At 40.8% G+C, this 26764-nt stretch overlaps 1 protein-coding gene across 2 annotated transcripts in view; it reads left to right on the top strand.

Annotated features, from left to right (window-relative positions):
• Positions 1 to 116: 116 nt before the first annotated feature.
• LOC114559620 (mixed lineage kinase domain-like protein) overlaps positions 117 to 26764 on the top strand; it is a 33345-nt gene continuing 6697 nt past the window's right edge. The window contains exons 1-6 of one of the 2 annotated variants that reach the window (XM_028584376.1): positions 3529 to 3627; positions 9837 to 10290; positions 12768 to 12866; positions 15312 to 15492; positions 24249 to 24343; positions 24446 to 24584. In XM_028584376.1, the coding sequence (XP_028440177.1) occupies positions 9843 to 10290; positions 12768 to 12866; positions 15312 to 15492; positions 24249 to 24343; positions 24446 to 24584 (962 nt within the window). In that variant the 5' untranslated portion in view covers positions 3529 to 3627; positions 9837 to 9842. Of the gene's footprint in view, positions 237 to 3528; positions 3628 to 9836; positions 10291 to 12767; positions 12867 to 15311; positions 15493 to 24248; positions 24344 to 24445; positions 24585 to 26764 lie in introns of those variants that run through there. The other variant, XM_028584377.1, reaches the window with a different exon arrangement.

The raw sequence follows: 26764 nt of genomic DNA on the forward strand, positions 1-26764 counted from the left end.
GTTAAGCAGAGGTGGAAAAAGTACTAAAATATTGTACTCAAGTAAAAGTAATAAGTAGTTCATTTAAAATGTACTTTTTTGGGGGCTTTTCCCTTTTCCCTTTATTAGACGGTGACAGTGGATAGACAGGAAAATGGGAGAGATGGGGGACGACACGTAGCAAAGGCCAGCAGGTCGGATATGAACCCTCACCGCTGGAAAGGACTCAGCCTCCATGGGCCGCATGCTCTTACTGGGTGAGCTAGAGGCCGCCCCATTTAAAATGTATTTTTAAGTAAAAGTTACTTAGTTACATAAAAAAAAAGTAAAACTGGGCAGGGGGATTTAACCAGTGTCCTACATACATTGTCCTACGGGTTGCTAGTGCTAGACAAAAAATAGCAATGCCACAAAACATGTTGATTTGCTAATTGGCAATTTGCTATTAGTCATGAAAACTTAGTTTTAGGTTAGAAGTACCAATGCACAAATACTTACCCAGAGATACTCCCACAGATTAGATGTGGAGTTATTGAATGCTGCAAGTTCAGTCACCTTTGGTAGGCCAGAGATGTTCAGTAAAGTAAGTAAGTAAAAGTAATTTTTTGGAAGTCTAAGTCGAGTCTCAAGTCTTTTGCCACGAGTCCAAGTCAAGTCTTAAGCCATCTGATCTGAGGTCCGTTCCAGGTAGGAGGTTTAACAAACTCTGAGTCTAACCCTGATGTCTGAGATGGGAAACTTTTTTTTTTTCGGTTCCAGAACAACTGATTTGAGTTGGTTCAATCAACTCGGAGTATGTTCACTCAGGGTTACGCGCGTGCACAAAAGGCAGTATGAATGGAGCCATGATTCTACGATTCACCATGGTAACAACCACAAACAAATGGATCGGCGGAAATACTCATGCGCACAAACGGCGAGTTTGAACATGCATTTCGTTAAAAACGCAAGACAGCGGCTGCTGCTGCAAAAGAGAGAGAATTGGTGTGGGAGAAAATTGCTGCTCGAGTCAATGCGTATGCATTCACAGTGTAATAATTTCATATTTAACAGTTAACTTATAATATTACTGGTGAAAACTGGAATTGTATTACACCGAAAAAGTAAGCTATACTAATCCCATTCTGAAGCTGCAGCACCATGATCATTAACAGAACTATAATGTATAATCATTTATTTCTTTTTAATGGCTCTACTGTCCAGGGAACACTACAAAAACGTTTAAAAAACGTTTCAGAGCGACAGTGGCTTTACTATTACAGTATGATCCGCTACACTGTTGTAAAGAAAACTGCCGTTTGCAAAAAACGTAATGCGATACAAAGAATCTGCTGGGATGTTAAAGCCTGTCCACAATGGCTGACGTTAGTGATATGAGGACGGATAAGGTATCTACATATCTAATGGACTGTGATAAAAAATATCTCTCAAATCGGTTATGTGGAAATGAAAATACATCTATAGTCAGGACTCAATACCGACGTAAACTCTCTGTGAATTAATACAGCTTTTTCATCAACGGGATTGTCGACAAAAGGACATGATGACTTGTTTGAGAAAAAAACCTTTTATAATCTGCCTAATATAAACCAATACGTTTTTTTATTCATGCAGATAAAACTGCATTAAAATGCGCCTGATACAGACTGAATGAATGAGGAAATGAGTTTCTCCTCCCTCTGAGAGAAACTCAAGTTTTTTCCCCCATTTCTGGGGGAGAGAAACTCGAGGTTTCTTGAAGAAAACCTGCTCCCGACCAGGTTAGGGTCACAGACTCAGTTACCATTGGTAGAGCTATCGTCCCAACACTGAATACTGGGAACAAATCTGTAAGAATACCTTTTCCATGACCGCTAACACAAACCTGCAGCTTATACAATATAAAGTTATTCATAGGACTCACATCACCCAAAGTAAAATGTTCAAAATGGGCCTAGCAAACACAGGTACCTGTTCACAATGCACCTTAGGTAGCACAGACGATTATCTGCACGCCATGTGGCTCTGTCCACCAGTTCATTCATTCTGGATCACAGTCACCGAGACACTGTCCACCACCCTGAGCTACAGAATCCCATCTACTATTTACTATATACTTTTTCCAACTCCCTTCAAACACGAAAACCGCGATCAACCAAATATTAATCGTAGATCATTCTACCCAATTATTAATAATACATTCTGATGTTTGTCAACTGTTCTGTCCAGTCCCGTCTTGTCAGTTCTGTTATTGTCCCATCTCACTTCCTTCTGTTGTTCGTGTTTAATGTTATGTATTACACTTCGTACGTGGTGCTTTAAATCCCCCCTGCCCTTATATGGATCCAGGTCTCACTAAAACAGGGTGAATGGTCACGGTGGGGCAACCGTTAATACACTGAATGTAATTCTAAATCTGAATGTAACATACTGTGTGTAAATAAATACAGCTCTATAATAAACATAAAGTTGTCCTCCAAAGAGGGGTGGTGGTGGTAGGAAAGAAAATAAATAAATAAAAAAGAAGGAGCTATCGTGCAGCGTTAGTGAGAAGCCATAGGTTGTCATGTTTGACGAAAGCATGAATAAAACGACAAAGCGCAAACAAATGGACCTTCATTTGCGGTTCTGGACTACTGATGATGAGACTGGCACACACCACGTCATCTCCCGCTACTATGGGTTGGAGTTCATGGGTCAGTCCAGAGCCGAGGACATGTTGGGTCATTTCAGTGTAAGAAACGTTACGATTGTTTGAAATCCCATACTATTATTAATACTAAGTGTGGTGTAAAATTGAGTAACGTTAGTGAGGTCCAAAGCTCATGCTAGCGGTGTAAACACCAACACTCCCCCCGGTGCTCAGTGCTGCCACTCCGGGCAGAGTCGGCAGAGGACTGGTTATGTGCTCCAGTCAGGTCACAAGTCTATGTTCACTTTGACAATCTGACAACAACATAACAGCATATTAGCTCATAGTTTAAGGGGTATAACTGTTGGTAGATGTGGTTTATTTTGTTTGAATATGCCGAATTGTGATTTGTATGGATTGTTGGGCAAATGTAGCTGTTAATGTAGGCTGTCACTTGTTGCTCATGTCTTGAGGAGAATTGGGGTGTACAACACCCCAATGTATGTAGTAGTATTATATGGTTCCTTCATGCAATGCATTGTGTTGTTTAGTGTAATCCAATTTATGTATCTTATGTTGGCTCTGTTCTGCATCACAAAGGAACAAAATGAAAAATAAATGGTAAATGCCAACTGTGAGCTTTGATTGTGTTTACATCTATATTGGCCAAACAATGTTGGAAGTGTTGTTAGTTATTATACGGTCTCCTAATTTGACATAACAAATGGAAAACTTTAAGTTTTGATTTCCATTGTAGGAGGCAATAAATTGAGTATTCCAAAGAAATTTTAGGGTCTTAAATTCTATTTGTTGAGGTCTTAAAAAGGTCTTAAAAAGCATTAGATTTTACTTTTAAAATGGTGCAAGAACCCTGGGTAAGGCAAGGCTTTATTTGTATAGCACATGAAGTGGAAACAGGAAGTGGGGTGCAGCAGAGGGAGCAGCTGAGAGCTACAGTTTTACTTTCACCAGAGCACACAAACACACGCAGCAGCACATACCAGAGACTGAAAGCTTTCATCAACATCCACTTACAGGTAAATCATCTTTTTATTTTGGGTCATGTTAAGAATTCTCTAAATAGACGTGTTCTTCTGATTTCTGGAGGAGGAAGGAGAGGCTGGGGTCGAATTGAAAGTTAACTAAAAGGTTTAATGAAACTGCACGAAAACGACAAGACAAAACACAATTAAACATAAAACATGAAAACACTGCAGCTGACAGCGGACTGATCTCATGCTTCTCCTTGCGGAGTCACAGAAGAACAGTCATGTGACATGACAAACAATACGCTGTAAACAGCGGACTTCAACGTGCTTCCCCTGTCGGGGTCACAGATTGAAGTGCCGAATCTTTCTCCTGCTCCCACATTTATTCCTGTCTCTCAGGATAAGGGCACACCTCTGAATTTAGGTTTACTACAGGTCACAGACTAAGGTTGATTATCATGGAAGTTTTGATTCCATAGTAATATGCATTTCCTTTGTTCTAATCACGGCTAGCTCAACAGTTACCTTTCCTGTGGGGACAATGAGTCTCCTACAGTATGCTAAATGTCAGCCATGACCTAATCAATTCTTTTGAAGCTACAGACGGTGTGAGCCAGACCAATGCTAATCAGTGTAGTTATTTGATTAGATCTAGCAAGTACATTGCTTTCAAAACATTAGCCGGGTTTTAACTTTTTAACTTCAACAATCCCTCATTTTTCACACCTTTGGTGTGAAAACACTATGAATGTTAATGAAAACAATGTCATTACATAAACATAAAAATACTACAAAAATGTAAACATTAGCAAAAAGTGTTTGATTTATACAAGAAATTATTTTTCATCTCTGACCTCATCTTATTTGACTCCATATCTTGTATCAAGAAGGTTATTTTCTCTTAACAAAATATGTTTCGCTGGTTTTACTCAGTGATTAGTGACTTGCATTCCATTTGAAACAAAAACAGAAACACTTAATTAAATCAGAAGATATTAAAGCTGTTGACCAGGTAAAGACAATGGAAGGGAAAACATCTTAGAAATCAAAGAAAAACAAAACCAAATTCAAGTTTCCACACTGCACTTCAAATACTGCACAAGGAATAACTTGTCTCACATCTGTAATGCAATCAGGTGGGCTGAAATCTATTCTATGGCAGAAAATATCTTTTATCTGGCTCAAGGAAAAAATGCATTAGGTTTGATCTTAATCTCAAAGGAGCTAAAAAACTGATACACACACACTTCAATATATGCTGTCAGTTCAGATGGAGTGAGCACAAGGAAACAGCACATCAATGACCTTTCTGTAGTGAAAGATGCAGACTGGGGAATGGTCTGAAATCCAGATTTTGAAAAGCTCTTTGTTCAGTCTTGTCCGATCTGAAAATTTGGGACAAAATCTCAGATCGCTGCTGGTTCATTCTCATGCACCCAGCGCAGGCGGCTACGTCACCAAAAAACCTTAGCAGGCTATGGCGCACTCTTGATGTCACATTTGCGCGCCTAGCTTGGCTGCAGCTGCTGTAAAAAATGCTCTTATCCTCCTGAGCATTCTGGCCCTTTAACCGTTGAAACATGAAGTTGGACCGGCTGTGTGTGCTGCTTGCTCCAGCACCTGTAGAAAAAGCCATCCTTAGCTTTTTGGTGTGTCAGCAGGCCCAGGGTCAGGGGGTGGGATCCAGTCTCCTTGCTCTGTCAGGAAACCACCGCAGGAATTCAGCAGCAGTGATGCTCCATGCTCTCCGTCGGCGTCTGGTCAGATGAACTGGGTTCCTGTAGGCACTCTGCTGGGCTTGAAGTTGAAGTGCAAACATGGATCCTTGTGATGCGTCTCTCCCACTCCACTGCAGCGCTGGTGTCCAGCAGCACCTTGCATGAATCTCTCCACCTGGACCTGGACCCCTTGAGCTCCTTGATCAGATGTAGTCATCAGGCTGAATGGCTTTATCAGCAGGAATCTGGAGGCTGCTTTCACCTATGAATAAAATTACTGACATGCCAACACGCTGCCTTGCGAAAAGTCGTATTATTGATAGTTTGTCCTTGATTTGTCCATTAATTTCTCATAGGGGAGAAATTTCCTTTGTCATATGTGTTTTCCAAAGTCCTTAAGACAATGGGCAAAAAGCTTTAGTCCATAACGCAATAAATGATCCCAAAAAGTCATGAGTCCATTGTAAACATACATTACAGATCATCAATTACAAAAGCACAAAAAATAAAAACTCCACAATTTTCTTTCCCAAATGGGGGAATGGGCTGCGTGATTCATCTTTTACTATTACTTCAAACATTTTTGACAAACTTGATCAGCAAATTGCTATTTTTTGAGCAAATCAATTTCTATATAAGTCCTGTGTCATTCTTTTCTGCCACATTTAATACCCTGAGAAGAAGATTTGCATAGCACTCTGTGTGGCCAGCACAGAGGCTTTACAAATCCTCTGATCTCCCCCCATTTTTTATTTATATATATTTTTTGCAAAATATTTACAACTAGGGAATAAAAATAATAAAAAAATCAACAAACCATAAAGAAATATCAATGGAAAAGCTACTACCTTGACTCTCTCAACCCAATGATTTCTCAGAGACATCATCAGAAACATGAAAAAGAATAAAAACCAACAAAACAAAAAATAGTGGAAGAAGATTAGCTACAGTAAGATCAGAATGCTTAAAAATACAATTAATGTATCTCCATGTGCCTGTTATTTATCATTTTTAGTGAAAAACAAACCAATTTTGAGTCAAGATGCACAAAAATGCAAAATGCATCTACCAAATGTATCCATTGAAAACCCCCTAAGACTCTTAAATTCTTTTGGTTACAATTTTAGCTAGTGTTAAATTGCTTAAAGTAGCTCAATTTATTTCTCCATACTACTAAATGTATCACCACCCCCCATTGAACTCTCTTCCCAGGTAGAATGGGGGATTCACATTGGTGAGAGTGTTCAAACAAAAGGCACCTTTTGTCTTGGTTTTGTGTGAAATAAAAGAATATGTGTGAAAAAATTCAAACAGCTGTTGTTTTGACTTGCATTGGGCTTATCAATCACTCAGACACAATTCTACTCAATGCAAAAACCAAAAAATTACAGATGATTCAAAATAAAATGCACTTATCTCAACTACCTGAAACATTGGAGCAACAAACATTAATTCACAAAGACTCTGAGTAAATTTACATGCAATCTGTCTGCTTGTGTTAAAATGAAGTGTGAAAACCCCCCTGTGTCTCCTAAACGGTCCTCCATTAACACAGGAGACTGATACTGTAAGAGTTTGTTTGTTGGAAGAATAACTGAAGTTTAGTCAAGGAACAGGAAAATGGATTTAAAGTTTAAAGAAATCTAAGACTAAGGTATTCCCAAGGTTGTCCATATAAGACAACACTAAAAACAAACAGGAAATGTAATCAAATGAAATTAATCATTTGATTACATTTTAATTTTACTCAGTTCATACTCCATTCTGTTTTACTGGTAAAACTTTTGGTTCAAATCAAATGAGATAACTGTGGGACAAAATTCAAAAAGGGTTCTTGAATGAGTTTACCAAACTACCAGAAGCAATTTTTTCTGGGAGGCTGTGTCTATTCATAATTCATCATTATGCCAATCAAAACCTACTTTTTGTTCACAGCTTGGTCAAATTAGTTCTAACCTCTTTTAGTTTGGGAGGGGGCCTGTCCTGATTTGGTGTCGTTCTGTGGTGCTCCGGTGACAGATTTGGGCCTGTGAAGAAGAACTTGAGTAAAATTAGAGAGAATCCTTATTATCTGCTGCTCTTATCTCCTACACATCCAGCTATCTCTGGGCAGCCCTGGCAGTTGTAGAATACCCCTCCCCTGTTAAGTATTGCACTTTTTTTCAGTTATTTAACAAATGACAGAGTTTTGCAGGAGCCACCACGCGGCCATCATGCGATCTCCAAAGACCTTGTTCTGACTTTTTTTTCACCTTTTAAAAGCCACTGGTTTTGCTCACAGATGCTTGCCTGTTCCTGCATTCTCTGTATGTTTTCTTCAGTTAATTCAAGGCTCTTGTTTGTCTGAAAGCATACCAATTGTCTGTTGTAATCATAAGGTATTTGTGCTGGGGGACCCCTAATAGGACAATCTTTGGCCCAGTGTGTAAGCTGCCCGCAAGTGAATTAGCCAGGGAATCCTCTTTTTCTACCCTTATACTGTCCTCTTTTGTGCAGTCTCTGGTGCTACATGGGGTAGTGTTGTGGCGTGACTGGTTCTGCCATGATGTTAAATCGTCTATCCCTGACTTTGTAAAAATGAAACAATGTCAAAATTAAAACAGAAACTAAATAAAATGGAATGGAATCATCAGTGCTATCAATTCAACACAAACAAATATCCACAATTAGTCCACAAGCGCTGAGCTGCGCGCTCTCAATTTAAACAACCCAATCTTATTTGCAATGAAGTTATAACCACACTGCACTCGCAACCTCAACACGTCCACAAACCAATCTTATTTACAAAAATGAGTTAGTTACTGTCACAACCAACACAGGAGTCACCTTCCGCAAACTCCGTCATATTTACACTAGCTTATCACAACACAATTTCAACACATCACCGCGGACTCAAATCCCAACACAATTCTAAAAAAATATTTACAGTAGGCTATGTACAACCCTATATTTAATTGTTTCCTATTTTCACCGACTATGTCCACTCTAGTGAACTTGATTCTGTCTTTTGACTCAGAACCAAACCTTCCGTTGCAGGTTTTTACCTTCCGTTGCAGGCTTTTATTAAACTAAGCTACACCTAAACAAAACGGCGTTAATTCCTTGTAGGTTTATACCTTCCGTTGCAGGCTTTTATTAAACTAACCTACACCTAAACAAAACGGCGTTAATTCCTTGTAGGTTTATACCTTCTGTTGCAGGTTTTATTAAACTAAGCTACAAAACAACAAAACGGCGTTTTGCTTTTGTGCACTCAAAAGATATTCCAAAAATTCTTCGGTCGGAGACTAAAACCTTTGACCTTCCGTGCAGGTTTTTTATTTATTTATTTTTAGTAGGGGTGTGACGAGATCTCGTTGTACGAAAAACGTGACAAGATTTCTCGTCGAGGTGAAAAGTTGTCTTGTGAGGAGATGTGATGTCAGCGTGATGGAGCGTGGAATTACTGTTGAAGATCCCCCCCTGCCACTTTTAAATCATTTGTGTGGCAACATTTTGGTTTTCCTGCGGAAATAATAAACGGCGAAAGAGTGACAGACAAGACGAACACAATATGTAAACATTGTAAGAAAAAAAAGAAAAAACACGAGCACTATGCAAAAATACTTACAGCACCACCACAGCTCTCTACCAACTACTAGTTAGTAGTACGGCATTTTTTTCTTACAATGTTTACATATTGCGTTCATCTTGTCTGTCACTCTTTCGCCGTTTATTATTTCCGCAGGAAAACCAAAATGTTGCCACACAAATGATTTAAAAGTGGCAGGGGGATCTTCAACAGTAATTCCACGCTCCATCACGCTGACATCACATCTCCTCACAAGACAACTTTTCACCTCGACGAGAAATCTCGTCACGTTTTTCGTACAACGAGATCTCGTCACACCCCTACTAAAAGCCAACTGGCCTTATCTCGAGGCCCCACTGATAAGCATGACAGATGTTTTCCAGAGAGGTGTCTTCTGAAAGTAGGCTAAAGTTCATCACTTCTAGCTACATATAGATAGTTCAGATATGGCCTAAATACAAGTTATAGAATGATCAGAATAAAGTAGGATGTTAATATACCTCATTGGCTCTGTGAGCAGCTCAGTGGGCTGCAGATTCATGGTGTATAGATCATGAGAACAGCAAGAAGTCACTTCTCTGCAGTAACACTTCAGTTTAGAGCAGGGTAGTGTTGGCACATTGTCAAAACTAAATGTATTGACCTTTTTCACAGCAGACATGTTGACTTGTCATAGTAGGAAAAGCCTAGCTGAAACTGATAACCTTAACGATGGCTCAGTTCCATCAAGTGTCCCAGTAAGATATTTCAGTGAGTCAGCATGCCCAACACCAGGTATTAGGTCTCTCCTAAGTGGAATACAGCCATCAGTAATGGTTTAATACCAGGACCTCTCCTAAGTGGAATGCAGCCATCAGTAATGGTTTAATACCAGGGCCTCTCCTAAGTGGAATGCAGCCATGCAGGCTCACTTAAACTTGAATTATTTTCCATTCAGCTCTGATTTAATCCATTTTCATTCTCTCCAGCTGGTCATGGACTGCATAGACCCCATCCTGTCAGCGGTCTCAACAATCTACGACCTGGTTGAGAAAGTGAAGGCCAATAAGAAGCAATGCTACCGCGTTCGTGACCGGGTCAAAGCACTGGAGCATGTGGTGAAGTCCATCAGAACGCAGAAACAGGGACAGACCTCTGCCGACTTAAAAAGAACCCTCCAGGAACTTTCCACTACGCTGGACTTGGCAACGGTTCTCATCGAGAAATTCACCTCGTCCACCTGGGTGAAACGCGTCCTAAAATGCAGCAGCCACCAAGACGAGTTCCACAGTTTGAATGATCGCCTTAATGATGCCTTCCAGGTCCTTTCTTTAAATCTGGCCGTGAATCAGAAGGAAATGCTGTTAAAGGTGTTTGACCAGACGTCCAGAGAGAAAGAAGATGAGGCGGACAGGAAGGAGGACAACACCGAGCTGGAGAGATGTGAGAGAAACTGATGTTGACTCTGACTTTGTAGAGTGGGTCAAGTAAAGAGAGGAACCCCATGAGCTTAAGTTGGAACTTGTTTTAATCTTTAAATGTTTTATTTCTACAGGAGTGTACATCAAGAGCATCCGGATAAATGATATGTAGGCTACATTCTTTTCAAATGATTAGAAATTTTAAAACGTGGTATGGCTTAAAAGTAGCCTGGATGCCAGCCGAACTTAGCCCCGCCCACAAAATTCGAGGTCGGGAAGTTCGGTCTGGAGTCGCTCCGTTGAGAAGCAATTATTGCCCAAACAGGATCTGTTCGGACCAATCAGATTGTCGGACAGATGATCAACAGTAACAGAATCAATCACATCACCAAAGAACGCTTGGGTTGAATTTGTTGAGATGTGTAGATTCCACCATCGCGTCTGTTACAGAAGATATCGACAACGCATTCATTTTAAAATCCTCAGCGGAGGAGCCTCAACAACTGCCCGAAAGCATGAGAGAGACTGAAGAGAGAGAGCGTTATATGGTGGAGAGACATAGACAGAGACTGAAGAGAGAGAGCGTTATATGGTGGAGAGACATAGAGAGAGACTGAAGAGAGAGAGCGTTATATGGTGGAGAGACTTAGAGAGAGACTGAAGAGAGGGAGCGCCGGCGCTAGAACAAAGCCGTGAATCAGAGAAATAAAACGTGTTTTTGCCGATTCATCTCTAGAAATGCGACTGTAGCGAGCATGTCACTATCACTAACGTTATCCACATTTATATTTACAAGAAACAAATGATATATCCAGCTTCAAAAAAGTCTAAAAGTCGGAAGTTAGAACAAATGCACGCGAATGCATTGTGCAAAGAGTGGTTGCTATGGAGACGATACACAGTGTTGAGTTCCGTTGCTCTGATTGGTTGGAGGTCTATCCAATGAATGCAGAGGCATTTTTTTTCCTGGTTCGGTTGGAACACGCCCCATAATCCCAGCCCAATGGAGCGGTTTCAGACTCACATTCTGACTAGAATCTGAGTAGGACCACGTCAGGCTAGCTTAAAAGCACACCGGGCCGATAATCGGCCGTTAGTCTGGCGAGGTCGGTGACTCACGTCTGTTTGGTGTATCCCGTGAGTCAGTCTGGGGGGCTGTCGGGGTTCATTTTGGCCGACCTGACATGTTCAGTCGGAGGCAGGGCAGTCGGGACTCACCCAGGAAATGGCGAGCGGGATGAGGTGACTAGAGTCTCTCAAAATCTGACGAAAATCTTTTAAACTGACCTTTGTTGATCTGAAATGAAGACAGATTCAGCAACTGCACGGCCTATTTCTCGCTTAAAATGTTTTCAGAAACACTTTTCGGTGAACTATTTTAGTCCAATATGAGATCGGATTCTGAACGAGCCGTCAGTAATGGCCGTTTGCTAAAATCCGGAAGCAGCTGCCAGATCCACGTGACGCGTTCGTCCAATCAGCTGCCGGTTTTCAGTTTTTGGGCGACAATACAGATTAGCGCCGCCTGCTGTTATGGAGACGTATTACGTCTCGTCTCTTTGGTGAGTTCTGAGGAACTTTTTTGACCAACTCGGGGAGACTGATCAGTCCAACTGCCTTTTCTTCCAAAGGTCAGCCGTCTGGTTGGTCTGTAATGGCCTTAAGTCCCTTACTCACTGCAGGACCTTTTTCTAGAACTCTGGTACCTTTTTAAACACTTATTTATGACTTGCAAGCGTTCAGTCCAGTGTAAACATTTGGGGCTCAGTCTAAATCTAAGCACGGGTCAAGGGGCATGCTCCATTTACAGCAGCTTTATGCACTCTTTTTGAGCCGTTTGATAATAAAATACTTAGAAATCTGTACAAAATGAATGGTAATTGCAGAGAAAAAGAATCATCCTATAGACCCTACATCTTATTTTGGATCTAACTGTTCTCCAACTGTCTTCATCATTCTGAAACCAGAACACAAGTTGAATGAATAGGGGATGAATAGGGATTTGGTGTAAACAACATCACTAAAGTTGAAACCTATCTTAAGTTGAGTTCACACAATGAATGGCAATATTTCCCCAGTAACAGAACTTTTCCTTGAAGTTATTTTAAACACCTAAAAGTTTCAGGGCTTTTTTAGAAAACGGTTGGGGCTGGAGCCCCAGAAGTCAACCCCCTGTTCCGCCCCTGGTTCACATCATTAGACAACTCAAGACAGTAAAGCATAGTAGGTTGTGTGAGGGTTGATTGTGCATTGATAATGTAGCACTTAATCCGTTACATTGGGATCGATCTTGGCTTACGTGAGGTGCCCGTGTTTAAGTTTTTAGTCACTGTCGTATTAGAGCCAAGTCGGATATACTCAGATCAAAACTAAAGCAATCTTAAAAGTTGAGTCTGACTCTAGCCAACCCTGACTAACATAAAGATGCAAAGTGCACAGTAAACTGGCATCCCTGTGTAGAATATTTCTGTTTTATCTGTGCTTTTTTTTCTTCCTCAGTGCTCAGAGAGCATGAGAAGGAGATGCTTGAGAAACTCAAAGCCCTGCAGAGAGAAGTTGAATTCATCGGAGTCAACGTGGAAAAGGTCGTGGCGATCTGTGAGTACAACAAAACACTTCAGTATAGATTGTAATCTCCTGTCACAAAGCTTGATTGTGTCCAGTCAGATGTCTAATAGCCGGGACACACTTGGCCGATTGTCGGCCGCTGGACAGTCTGGCGAGGTCGGTGACTTGAGTCTGTTCGGTGTGTCCCGTGCCGTCGTCAGTCTGGGGGGGCTGTCGGCGTTCATTTCGGCCGACCTGACAAGCTCAGTCAGAGGCAGGGCAGTCGGGATTCACCCGGAAACGGGGAGCGGGATGAGGTGACTAGAGTCTCTCAAAATCTGACGAAAATCTTCTAAACTGACCTTTGTTGATCTGAAATGAAGACAGATTCAGCAACTGCACGGCCTATTTCTCGCTTAAAATGTTTTCAGAAACATGTTTTCTCAGTGAACTATTTTAGTCCAATATGAGATCGTATTCTGAACGAGCCGCCATGACAGTCTGGCTTTGAATTTCCGGAGAAAACAAACCCATGTGACACGTTCGTCCAATCAGCTGCCGGTTTTCATTTCCTGGGCAACAATACAGAGTAGCGCCGCCCGCTGTTATAGAGATGTATTACGTCTCGTCTCGTCTTTTTGCTGTGTTCTGTGGCACTTTTTGGACCAACAGGGGGAGACTGATCATTTCGACTGGCTTTTCTGTCGGTCGGCCGTCGGCTATATAAGTGTAAGCAGCTTAAGATGACTACTCTATTTATCTGTTTTCTACCGCCTTTGTCGCCTTGTAGTCACGTGTTAACTTTCACATTTTTCATCTTTTACCTCGTTGTTTGTCCAAACAAAGAACAAGAAATCTCTTGTCTTATTTTTCGCCATTGCTGCTCTTCCTCTGTAGTTTCTTCTGCAACTTAAAGCAACTACCACCACGCGGGGCAGAGTATGCAATCTGCTTATTCTTTACTTTGGCACGCACATGCCCAGTGTACGTGAAAGGTCTTGTGATATGCGTTGTCAGATGTGTCAGTATGGACGGAGATTAGTTCTGCTACTGGAGCTAAAACTCTAGTAGTGTAGATGTAGCCTTTGTCTCAGAAACAGTGTTTGACTCTCTAATTATCTGAGAAAAGAACAAGATGAGGACATAACATGAAACTTTAATGTAGGGATCAAAAACTCAGACTTCCAGTTCCTGCACTCAGCAGTAACTGAGTACGAATGAAGGATTGAGCTTCTTATTTCAGTTCTGCATTAGATGAGTGGCTGAGACTGACAGTTAATGTACATTATGCAAATACTGTCCCAGTACATTTAAAATAAAAACACTTAGCGTAATCAGCACAGGGTTAGACATTTCATAATGTAAGCATTCTTTCTTTCTGAGCATGCTCGGATATTTCAGTCTAACCTTTTTAAGTAGTAAGATGTAGTTTTTCATACTTTGTGTCTTTATAGAATTGTAAATTATTTAATATAAAACCCAATAAAGCATTTATTGATTGAGACTGTTTCTTTGGACACTTTAACGTATTCTCATGAACGCTTTCTTATACCGTACTGTAATGTCCTTCAATAAGCGGTGATACGTTACAGCCAGTGTACTGTAGGTTTTATTACTGACTTGAATACAGGTTACCCCCCCACCCCCACATCTGGCCCCAACTACTGTATATAAACCGTGATACTCTTAACATTTTAACAAATAACATGAAGACCTGGAAAATTAAGAGTCCGTTACACTACGAAAACTTATGCACAACAATTCGTATGATATCCAACAACATTACAGTGACCGCCGGCTGGTAACGTTATGACTGGTCACAATGACAAATTATGAGCGGTCTTTACGTTCCAATTTAGCTGAGAAAAGGGGACTGTGAGCCGGGTACAGGGCACTGTGAGGATACAGTCATTTAAGCGCCCGTTACAGTTGAGTTTAGCCACCAAAAACCACTAGTTAAGATTGTGATTTGCTCAGGTTGTCAATTGCTCAGTTGTTAGAGCAGGCACACATGTATAGAGGTTTATTCCTCGAGGTAGAAGGTCCAGGGTTCGAATCTGACCTGTGGCGCTTTCCTGCATGTCTTCCCACCCCGACCCCCCTCTCTCTCTCTTCTTTCATATATGAGCTGACCTATCCATTAAAGACAAAAATGCCCAAAGAAAAAACAACAACACGGGCCCCCTTAAGTAAAACTCCTGAGACACAAACACCCGTTTCCTGGTTGAAAGTCTTGTGTTTTTGTCTTAACTTCTTCCGGGACACGAACTCCCTCCTCGGCTTGAAAGCCCTGAGTTTTAGGACTCACCCATCCACCCCGCCTCCTCAGTTACTTTCCTTAGCTATATGTACAAATGTTGAGAACTGCCTGTTCCGCTGCAGCCACGTGGCCAAAGAAAGAAATATTAAAGAGACACTGACATGTCACATGGCTGTTATTGGAAAGCACTGGATATAATCAAACCCAAAATAACTTGTGACCTTGTGTTTTCACAGTGAATAAGCCAAGCATCACCAACGTAGACATCCGAAAGATCGAACCAGACGAGCTGACCTACACTGATTTTCCCAAAGTGCCCTTCATAAAAACAGAAACATCAGAGGTGTACAAAGGAACTTACCTCCACTTCCCGGTGGCCATCAAGAGATACACTGAGACCCTGAACACCAGCCCAAGGTCTGTATCGCGTTTCAGGACAACACTGAATTAAAATATAAAAACAATTGTCACAATTTTTTCTTTTTATTGGAAAAATACAATACTTCCAGTCACAGATACAATTTACCCTTTTTTTTTAAAACATATATGCATATGTACACGGACACATATACACACACATAAAAACGAAAATAAATAAATAAAAACACTCTGATAAGAATGTAGGAGAAAATAATTAAATTAAATCACAGAGTACCGTGTAATAAACAATGAACAACCCCCCACCCACGCCCCCACTCAGCTCACCACGCCCAACACACATATTGCTGGTTATTTATGCAAAACAAATGGTACAACAATAACAGGCACACATTCAATTGGGTAGTACCTCTAAATTAGTGAAATAGGAAATAAAGGGTTGCCAGTTATGGAAAAATTTGACTGTACATCCTTTCAACGTGTATTTAATTTTCTCAAGTTTAAAAAAATACATATTTTGGATGGATATTTAGAGACTTCCAATGTAACAATAAGGAGTGTCTTTCTAAGATAAGATAATGTCATACAGCAGGGGTGTCAAACTCAATTTCACTAAGGGCCAAACTGGAAAAAGAGAATTACATCAAGGGCCAGACATGTACAGTACAGGCCAAAAGTTTGGACACACCTTCTCTTTCAATGCGTTTCCTTTTATTTTCAGGTTTGCTTTTTTAATAAGGGAAAAAATTCCACTAATGAACCCTGACAAAGCACACCTGTGAAGGTAAAACCATTTCAGGTGACTACCTCATGAAGCTCATTGAGAGAACACCAAGGGTTTGCAAAGTTATCAAAAAAGCAAAGGGTGGCTACTTTGAGGAATCTAAAATATAAGACATGTTTTCAGTTATTTCACACTTTTTTGTTAAGTACATAATTCCATATGTGTTCATTCATAGTTTTGATGCCTTCAGTGAGAATCTACAATGTAAACAGTCATGAAAATAAAAAGGAAACGCATTGAATGAGAAGGTGTGTCCAAACTTTCGGCCTGTACTGTATAGTTTATTGACATATCTTTAGTTCATCAAAAAAGTCAAATATCTTTGACTCAATTATTGCATGTCTCATATAGTCTTCTCAATTACAGTTTGGTTGACATAAAGCCCTGAAAAAGTCTGCAAGAAAGTTCCAAAGCCATCCTAGAATTTAGCAAATCAAGCAAAAACAATGCTTACATTTTCTAAGCAGGCTACCACCCAGCTGACTCACAACAACCTCTTTCACAGCCTGAATATTAAACTCTCTGCTTCTGCTTCTGGGGCATTTCTCAAGGTCAGCAAATTTGCCAACTTCTGCTTTGAGTGTTGTGTAATTGCAAATCCCATGTTTTTGGTTTGGCGCACAACTAGGTGAGCCAAAATATATTGTGAACCTAGATTGATATGAGGGCCGGATCAGAGTGAGCGAGGGGCCGGATTTGGCCTTGAGTTTGACACATGTGTCATACAGCTTTGACATGATACCTCTGTGATGAGGGACAAATGAAAGCATGGTTTCCCACCGCTGCTCTGGAGGTAAAGAGGGGAAATTAGGCAAACACTTAGCCACAAAATTGCAATTTTGAAAATAGCTAAACAGATGAGTAACAGGGAGTTCATAACGAGATGACAAATTGGCAAAACTATCAAAGACACCATCTGAATTGTGTAATACCCTTGTCATACCACAGTGAAAATGTCGAGTCCAAAAGTGATGGAGGAAATAAATAGTTGTTATTCATAGGACCCAAGGAAGATGCAGCTGAAGTTTAAAGTGTCGTCTAACTTGATACCAGATTTTGAGTGTGTTAAGAACCACTTGATTATCAGTATATAGAGAAGGTTTTGTAGGTAAAGAGGAATAAAGTAGAGCAGGTATAGAAGATCCCCTACAGGATGATAGTTCCAGTTTACACCAAGAGGATCTAGGGGATTTTAACCAGTAGCATAGTTTATGGATGTGAGCCGCCCAATAGTAAGTAAAACAATTAGGTAATGCAAGTCCTCCACTAAGTCTGCATCTTTGCAGTGAAGTTTTACAAATCCTTGGTGATTTCCCACCCCAAAATTATCTTATCAAGTGAGTCAAAAAAATGTGGCAAAAAAAGAGGAATTGCCTGGAATAAAAATAGAAATTTTGGTAAAATATTAATTTTAACAACATTGATCTTGCCAATTAATGAAAGATGGAGGTTACATCATCTTTGAATAATGGATGTAATCTTTGAGATAAGGGGAGTGAAGTTAGCTGATGCAAGGCTAGATAAAGAACGAGTCACGTTAATACCTAGGTATTTAAACCCTGATAGACTAAATTGAAAAGGTAAATCTGACTGTTGCATATGACATACTGCAGTATTAATGGGAAAACACTCACTTTTCCCCAAATTTTATTTATAACCTGAAAAAGAGCTGAAATTCTCCAGAATACTTAAAACAGCAGGGATAAAAAGTATAGGATCAGTGTTTTATATATATATATATATATATATATATATATATATATATATATATATATATATATGTATGTATAAATATATACACACACACACACACACACACACACAATAACAAATCATCCGCATACAGCGATATGGTCAATTCCTTTACGGGTGATTCCTTTGAATAAAGGGGAGGATCTTAATGTAATAGACAGAGACTCGATAGCAATAGCAAAGAGCAAAGGTGGTAAAAGACCAAGGGCAAAATAATCAGAATAAAGATCATTAGTATGGACACTGGCCTTAGGGGACAAATAAATTAGGTGAATCCAGGATATAAATTTATCACCAAATCCAAATTTCTTTAAAACTGCAAGCAAGTACTCCCACTCTACCCTATCAAATGCCTTTTCAGCATCTAAAGAAATCACAAGCTCAGGAAGTTCAGTTTTTGTTTTGAGTAAATTATATTGAAAAGTGTATGGGTATTAAAAAACAATTGACGTCCCATTATAAAACCATTTTGCTCTTCGGATATAATATGAGGCGGCACATTCTCTAAGCGGGATGCAATTACTTTAGCCAACACCTTTACGTCATCATTAAGCAGAGACAATGGTCTGTAGGAACCACAGGAGGTCAGATCTTTGTCCTTTTTGAGAAGGAGAGCAATAGTGGCTTGTTCCAAGGTTGGTGGTAATGAATCACTCTCCAAGGATTCATTGAATACGGATAAAAGTAGCGGAGCAAATTTGCCATTAAATGTTTTAAAAAATTAAATCGGAAACCCGTCGGGGCCTGGGGCTTTGTTAGATTACATAGCATTAATTGCATTTAATACTTCTTCAAGGGAGAGTGGAGAGTCCATTTGCCTGGCAGTATTAGTATCAATGACAGGATTCGAAAGTTTCTGAAGAAATTTATTAATTTTAGTGTCATAAGTGTTTTTAATACTAGGTATCAAACGGGAAGTGTCCTGTCGTCGTAACTGATGTACCAGTAACCGACTTGCCTTGTCGCCATGTTCATAGGCTGCATAGTAACAAGCGCTCTGCCTCTTTAGTTGAAATGAGATTAAATTCTGCTTGCAAATCAAGACACTGCTTAAGTAGTTCCGGAGAAGGGTTCAGTGCATATCTTTGATCAAGGTTACTAATCACAGATGTAAGTGCATTAAGCCTAGCATTTATCTTTTTATTAGAAAGAGCAGAGTAAGAAATAATTTGACCTCTCCGGTAACATTTAATTGTCTCCCACAGCAATGAATATGAAGAGGAGTCATTTTGATTGTTTCATTTTGAAGACAAGAACTCAATAGAATTTGAAATGAGTTCACATAATTCTTTGTCTGAGTTAAATCTCCAAAGTGGTGGGCTACGTTTATAGGTAGAAAGTTGAATATCTAATAATAAAGGTGAATGGTCAGATATTACAATACCTAAATAGTCAGAAGAATTTACACATGAATTAAGCGTACTGTCAATAAAAAAAAAAATCAATCCTAGAATATGAATGGTGCACCCGGGAAAAGAAAGAGAATTTTTTTTAATAGAGGGGTTACGAGATCTCCATGGATCAATAAGACCATTCTGTTTCATAAAATCAGAGAATGTTTTAGACATAGCAGATTGAGTCAGATTTCGAGGATTAGACCGATCCAAGATTGGGTCAAAAACACAATTTAGATCCCCACCGACAACAAAACCTTTCTTTGCATCAGGGTACCAGCAACCATGAGGTATCTGCCATTCCTATCAGCAATAATATCAGTAGATGAGAACTGAACTTTTTTGTTAATTAAAATGGCGACTCCTCTAGCTTTTGAATTAAAGTTTGAGCGGAAGACTTGACCTCCCCAAGGGCAATGTAACCTACGGTGATCTTTAACACGAAGGTGAGTCTCCTGCAAAAATACTAAATCAGAGTTTAAATGTTTCAAGTGCGCAAAAACCTTACGGGCCCTATCTTGCACTCAGCGCAATTGCGTTTGTACACCGACGCATGTATCATTCCTATTTTGCACCCGACGCACCGCAGACTTTTCCTTCCACAGACGCACATCGGTAAATTAGGGAACAAACTTGCACTCCCGGGGGGCGGTTTAGCTAAAAGAGGAGGCGTGTTCAGGCGCAAACGTTCCCTGGTGCTATTTTGCAGTTTCAGAAAACAATTCCGCCACAGACCAGGAAAAACCTGGTCTAAAGTCAGTGTTGCTAGTCTAAAGTCAGTGGTGCTAGTCTAAAGTCAGTGGTGCTAGTCTAAAGTCAGTGGTGCTAGTCTAAAGTCAGTGTTGCTAGTCTCAAGTCAGTGGTGCTAGTCTAAAGTCAGCGGTGCTAGTCTAAAGTAAGTGGCGCTAGTCTAAAGTCAGTGGTGCTAGTATAAAGTCAGTGGCGCTAGTCTAAAGTCAGTGGTGCTAGTAGTCTAGTCTAAAGTCAGTGGTGCTAGTCTAAAGTCAGTGGTGCTAGTCTAAAGTCAGTGGTGCTAGTCTAAAGTCAGTGGTGCTAGTCTAAAGTCAGTGGCGCTAGTCTAAAGTCAGTGGTGCTAGTATAAAGTCAGTGGCGCTAGTCTAAAGTCAGTGGTGCTAGTATAAAGTCAGTGGCGCTAGTCTAAAGTCAGTGGTGCTAGTCTAAAGTCAGCGGTGCTAGTCTAAAGTCAGTGGCGCTAGTCTAAAGTCAGTGGTGCTAGTATAAAGTCAGTGGCGCTAGTCAGTGGTGCTAGTCTAAAGTCAGTGGTGCTAGTATAAAGTCAGTGGTGCTAGTATAAAGTCAGTGGTGCTAGTCTAAAAGTCAGTGGTGCTAGTCTAAAGTCAGTGGCGCTAGTCTAAAGTCAGTGGTGCTAGTATAAAGTCAGTGGCGCTAGTCTAAAGTCAGTGGTGCTAGTATAAAGTCAGTGGCGCTAGTCTAAAGTCAGTGGTGCTAGTCTAAAGTCAGTGGCGCTAGTCTAAAGTCAGTGGTGCTAGTATAAAGTCAGTGGCGCTAGTCTAAAGTCAGTGGTGCTAGTATAAAGTCAGTGGCGCTAGTCTAAAGTCAGCGGTGCTAGTCTAAAGTAAGTGGCGCTAGTCTAAAGTCAGTGGTGCTAGTATAAAGTCAGTGGCGCTAGTCTAAAGTCAGTGGTGCTAGTCTAAAGTCAGTGGCGCTAGTCTAAAGTCAGTGGTGCTAGTATAAAGTCAGTGGTGCTAGTATAAAGTCAGTGGCGCTAGTCTAAAGTCAGTGGTGCTAGTCTAAAGTCAGTGGCGCTAGTCTAAAGTCAGTGGTGCTAGTATAAAGTCAGTGGCGCTAGTCTAAAGTCAGTGGTGCTAGTATAAAGTCAGTGGCGCTAGTCTAAAGTCAGTGGTGCTAGTCTAAAGTAAGTGGCGCTAGTCTAAAGTCAGTGGTGCTAGTATAAAGTCAGTGGCGCTAGTCTAAAGTCAGTGGTGCTAGTCTAAAGTCAGTGGTGCTAGTATAAAGTCAGTGGTGCTAGTCTAAAGTCAGTGGCACTAGTCTAAAGTCAGTGGCGCTAGTATAAAGTCAGTGGTGCTAGTCTAAAGTCAGTGGCGCTAGTCTAAAGTCAGTGGTGCTAGTATAAAGTCAGTGGTGCTAGTATAAAGTCAGTGTTGCTAGTCTAAAGTCAGTGGTGCTAGTCTAAAGTCAGTGGCGCTAGTCTAAAGTCAGTGGTGCTAGTATAATGTCAGTGGTGCTAGTCTAAAGTCAGTGGCGCTAGTCTAAAGTCAGTGGCGCTAGTCTAAAGTCAGTGGTGCTAGTATAAAGTCAGTGGTGCTAGTATAAAGTCAGTGGTGCTAGTATAAAGTCAGTGTTGCTAGTCTAAAGTCAGTGGTGCTAGTATAAAGTCAGTGTTGCTAGTCTAAAGTCAGTGGTGCTAGTATAAAGTCAGTGGCGCGTTATTCAGATGCTATTTTAGGGGCGCATGCTTGGCCATAATGTAGTGTGTGCACAACACGCATACACTTTGCTTCTCTCGTCTACACGGACGCAGCAGTTCCCATTTTTGCAAACCATACATAAATACAAGGAAAAATATTACTGAAAGTGCGCTTCAGGTGTTTAGATAGATCAGGAGGCATTTTACAGTACAGTTCCTCAAAAAGTCCCAGCATTCTTTGTGGCTTGTTGTGTTTTACACATTTCCATGAATCATGGATGTGTTGATGACATAAATGAGGAAATATTAGAGGACTTAAGGAGACGTGATGTTGAACTACGGTGGGATTGAACTGTGGAGATGCGCCCGAGAGGCCGCAGCAACATCGCCACCCAGTCAAGACGGGTATTTATTATTTTGACGCATCTCGGACAGCTCCCGGTCTGATTGGTTTATTGCACATTACGCCCAAACCACACCTAGCTATTTCAGACCAACCCATTTTAGATTTGCGTCGGGTGCAAGAGTCATTTATCCCACCGGTATAATGGCAACAGTGCCCGAGATCCGCCCACAAAGCTACTTGCGTTTCACGTTTGATACTTGCGTTTCAGATCATTAAAATAGGGCCCTAGATCTCTTAACAGGATTACCCATACCTCCTGATAAATCTGAGAGGTGTGCCTGACCCAGCAATGCTGGGATCTATATTGCCATTAACCATTTAAATAAACAAAAATTAAAATGGTCATAAAGAGCCGAGGTGGGGCACCCTCCCCCCCAACATACCCCTAAACACAAATAATTCATTAAAGTATTTAAGCATATGGTTATTCAAGTGGTCTGACAGAAAGACTTGCATCTTCTCTTGGTTTTCAGGCTTTAGAAAATCTAGCGAGAGAGAGAGAGAGAGAGAGAGAGAGAGAGAGGGAGAGAATTGGCTGTTTTGTGCATTCATACAGAGAGGGGAAAGGGAGAGCTGCAGAAGAGGTCTCACATTCAAATTCTAGCGTTTTTTGTCATTGAATTTGAGGTCAGCCTTCGTATACACACACATAACTTTTGTGTATAAGTAAGTAAGTAACACTTTATTTATATAGCTCTTTTTAAAACATGCAGTTACAAAGTGCTTCACACACATGCATATATATGAACAAAAAAGTAAAAGAAACATGAGTTACAAAATATAAATTAACTTTAGAATACAGCATAATTGGGGTGCAGCACTTCACACAAAGGCAAAAGGTGTTTTTTTTGTTTTTTTTTAAAAGAAGCTTAAAACAGTCAAGAGATTCAGCGGACCTAACGGACAGAGAGAGGTACGGTGTTCATTTTAGGACATCTTCAGATCTAAGACTCAGGTGTCAGACTCAAACGAAAAGGCATCAGGTCACAGGCGTCGGAGTAACCTAAAAGTCACTCAGTCTCAGAAAAACCTCTGTCAACTTCAGACAAAACAGCATTAGGACCAAAAGTCCTCATTAACATCTAAATAAATGTTGATATATTTAGCGTTACAGTTTTATAAATATCAATAAACAACAAAGCAATCCAGCTTCCCTGGCAATAAGACCGAAATAATAACATTAAAAGAAATACATATAAACCATGATAAGATCTGGTGAATAAATGTTGATTAAAACAGCGGTTATAGGGCTAAAAACACCAATAATAGCAAAGCTGTTTACAGCTTCTCTGCTGCAGCCCGATTGGCCGATAGAATCGTGCTGTGATCAGGGAAGATGCTTCCCATTGAAATATATTAGTTTAAAAAACGTGTTGATATCTCGAAAAAAACCTAAGTAAACATGTTGGGTACACAAATCAATAGATTAAATTACGTGAACATTTCACGAACTGCCGTGAGACTGGGCATTCACTGTAAAAGCTGCGATCTGCTTTAGCTAATTCAGAAATCTAGTCAACAGCTCCCTCATCTGACAACTTTTTTTCTGACAAAGTTCTGTTTGAGTCTGAGGGAGGTTTTTCTGACGCTGAGGCCGTTTGGTTTGAAGCAGTTTCAGCTGAGGGAGATTTTTCTGAGACATGACGCTTTTTGGTCTGACACTTGACTTTCGTAGACTTGAGAGAGTTTTTTTTCCGAGACCTAATGCTGTTTTGTCTGAAGATGACAGAGGATCAGAATTTTATCGTAAGCCAATCAAGGTATGCATGATAGGTTTGATATGAGACCGGCGACTTGTTCTGGTTAATAGTCTGGCAGCTGCATTTTTTTACAAGTTGTAGAGCAGCTTGACTGAGGAGTTAGAGAGAAAATTCATGTTTGAATTTACTGTTCTAGATCTGAAGGTGACCGCATACAACGGATGTTTGCAATGTTTCGTAACAGAAGAAAACTAGACTGGATAAGCTTAGTGACCTGATGGTCAAAAGCATGTATGAGTATGTGACATAGCCTACTGTTTGTCAACATAAACATTGTCTCCATATGTAGCACGGTGGAGAAGATTTTCAATAAGGAGGTTCAAACCATGAGGCGGTTTGAGTCGCCCAACATCCTGCGAATGTTTGGCATCTGTGTGGAGGAGGGTGAGTCAACTGTAGCACGTAAAGGACAGTGCATCAGCATATTGGGCACATTGCACCTTTTAAAATGACAGTAATATGATGTGTTCTTGTGACTTCCTGTAGGACCCAACCCTCAGTTCCTCCTCATCATGGAGTACTGTGAGATGGGAAATCTCCGTCAGGTTCTGGAAAATAAAAAACACACACTTTCCTGGACCACGAAGGCTCGTATGTGTCGGGGCGCGGCAGGAGGACTCTACCGGTACAGTCCTCTACAGTCATTAATAATATGTTTGGTTTATTTAAATGACGGGAAATAGAAAAACAAATTTATTTGTGCAGGTGAGATTTAAAAAGTAAAGCAATTTTGCAGGATTACCTAAAGCTTTGGTTGTACTCCTGTGTGACATTTTGGCCGACACAGACGGCACGCAGTCTACGAGCATGGGCAGAGGCGTTTATGCTAAACACGCTGTTCAAAGAAGGATTCTCCAAAACACCAGGGCATGCATGCCTGGGGTGTTGGAAGAAGCCAGGGCTGTAGTAGTCTGGATATAAAAGGCGCTTTTCTATCATCTCCGACTTGTCTTGGACTCGTTGGTATTTGCACTCAGACTTGTCTTAGACTTGGCCATCGGTCTCGCCAAATATTCTAGTTCGTCTCGACCAAGTCCAGCAATATCTGCTCTTTTTCTAAAGTAACTTCCTCCATCAAAACAAAACCAGTGATGAAGCGAGATTGTTCAGAAAATAGGTTTTGGGGCGCATGGTTAGCTCACCTGGTAGAGCAGGCGCCCATATATAGAGTTAATAACATTAATGCCACGAAGAATTAAGGCAGTTCTGAAGGCGAAAGGGGGTCAAACACGGTATTAGAACGGTGTTCCTAATAATCCTTTAGGTGAGTGTATATGAATAGACAGCCTATATAAATGCTGAAATGTAGTTAAGAGTCAATATACAGTTAGTGCAAATTGTGGTCTGGTTAGTGATGTAGGTCACGGTAAACAGGAATAGACAGTCTAAATAAATGTTGAATGTGGGCAGTGGTGGCCTAAAGGTTAAAGAAGCGAGCTTGGGACTGGGAGGTCATCTGGGTGGAGAAAGTGAAAGAGGAGCGCTTGTCCCTCCCTCATTACCACCACTGAGGTACCCTTGAGCAAGGCCCTTAACCCTAACCGCTCCAGTGGAGCTGCTCAGTGGCCAGCAGGTCAGGTAAGAATGTGAAAATAAAGGTTAAAAAATAAATAAATAAATAGATAAATAAATAAATAGATGATGATGATGTAGATCAGTATACATGAATAGACAGAATATATAAATGCTGAGATGTAGTAAAGAGTCAATATACAGTTAGTGCAGATTGTTGATTGTGGAGCATACCAGGGCAGATGAATAGTGCAAAAGGACGTAAACAGAATTATAGCAATGCAGGTAAATATGTAATGGGGCGTGACAGAGGTAATGGATAGCAGTAATGCAATAGGGGGGTGCGAGAGCATGAATGATGGAGAACAGTTAGCACATACAGTGATTGGACAGGAGTTCAGATAGATGTACTCTCAAGGCAGTTAGTGAGATAAGGGTTTTGAGTTTCAGGGTTTTTTGAAGTGCATTCCAATCATTTGCAGCTGAGAACTGGAAGGAGTGGCGGCCAAAGGAGGTGTGGGCTTTAGGGTAAAGCTATGGTGACCAGTGAGCGTCGGTACAGCGGGGCTTTACCTAGCAAGGATTTGTAAATGAGTTGGTACCAGTGAGTTAAGCGACGAGTACCAGCCAACTACTGCATAGAGGTTGCAGTAGTGGGTGTTATAGGGGGCTTTGGTCCCAAAACGTATGGCACTATGGTAAACAACATCTAGTTTTTTCAGGAGAGAGTTTGAGGCAGTTCTGTAATTGACATCACTAAAATCGAGAATTGGTAAAATTGTCATTTTCACCAAGGCGAGTTTGGCAGTGTGAGTGAAAGAGGCCTTGTTGCGGAATAGGAAACTGATCCTAGACTTAACTTTAGATTGAAGGTGGATTATGTGTTGCTGGAAGGAGAGGGAACTGTCTAACCAGACATCTAAGTATTTGTACACCGCCACGTTTTCAAGTTCCATCCCATCGAGCATGGTAATGCTAATCGGGTGAGCAGGGGTGAGCAGCGATCGATTAAAAAGCATGAATTTGGTTTTGCCAGAGTTTAGCAGTAGTTGGGGGTTTCAGGAGCAGTGCTGAATGGCATTGAAGCTCTCCTGGAGGTTTTATAGCACAGTATCCATAGAGGGGCCGGATGTGTACAGGATTGTGTCGTCTGCGTATAGGTGGATTTGAGAATTCCCAGCAGCAAGAGCCACATCATTGATGTATAGGGAGAAAAGAGTCGGCCCGAGAATCAAACCTTGTGGCACCCCCATAGAGACATGCATAGGTTCAGACAACAGGCCCTCAGATTAA

This window comes from Perca flavescens, chromosome 8, assembly GCF_004354835.1.
Source record: "Perca flavescens isolate YP-PL-M2 chromosome 8, PFLA_1.0, whole genome shotgun sequence".
NCBI lineage: Eukaryota > Metazoa > Chordata > Actinopteri > Perciformes > Percidae > Perca > Perca flavescens.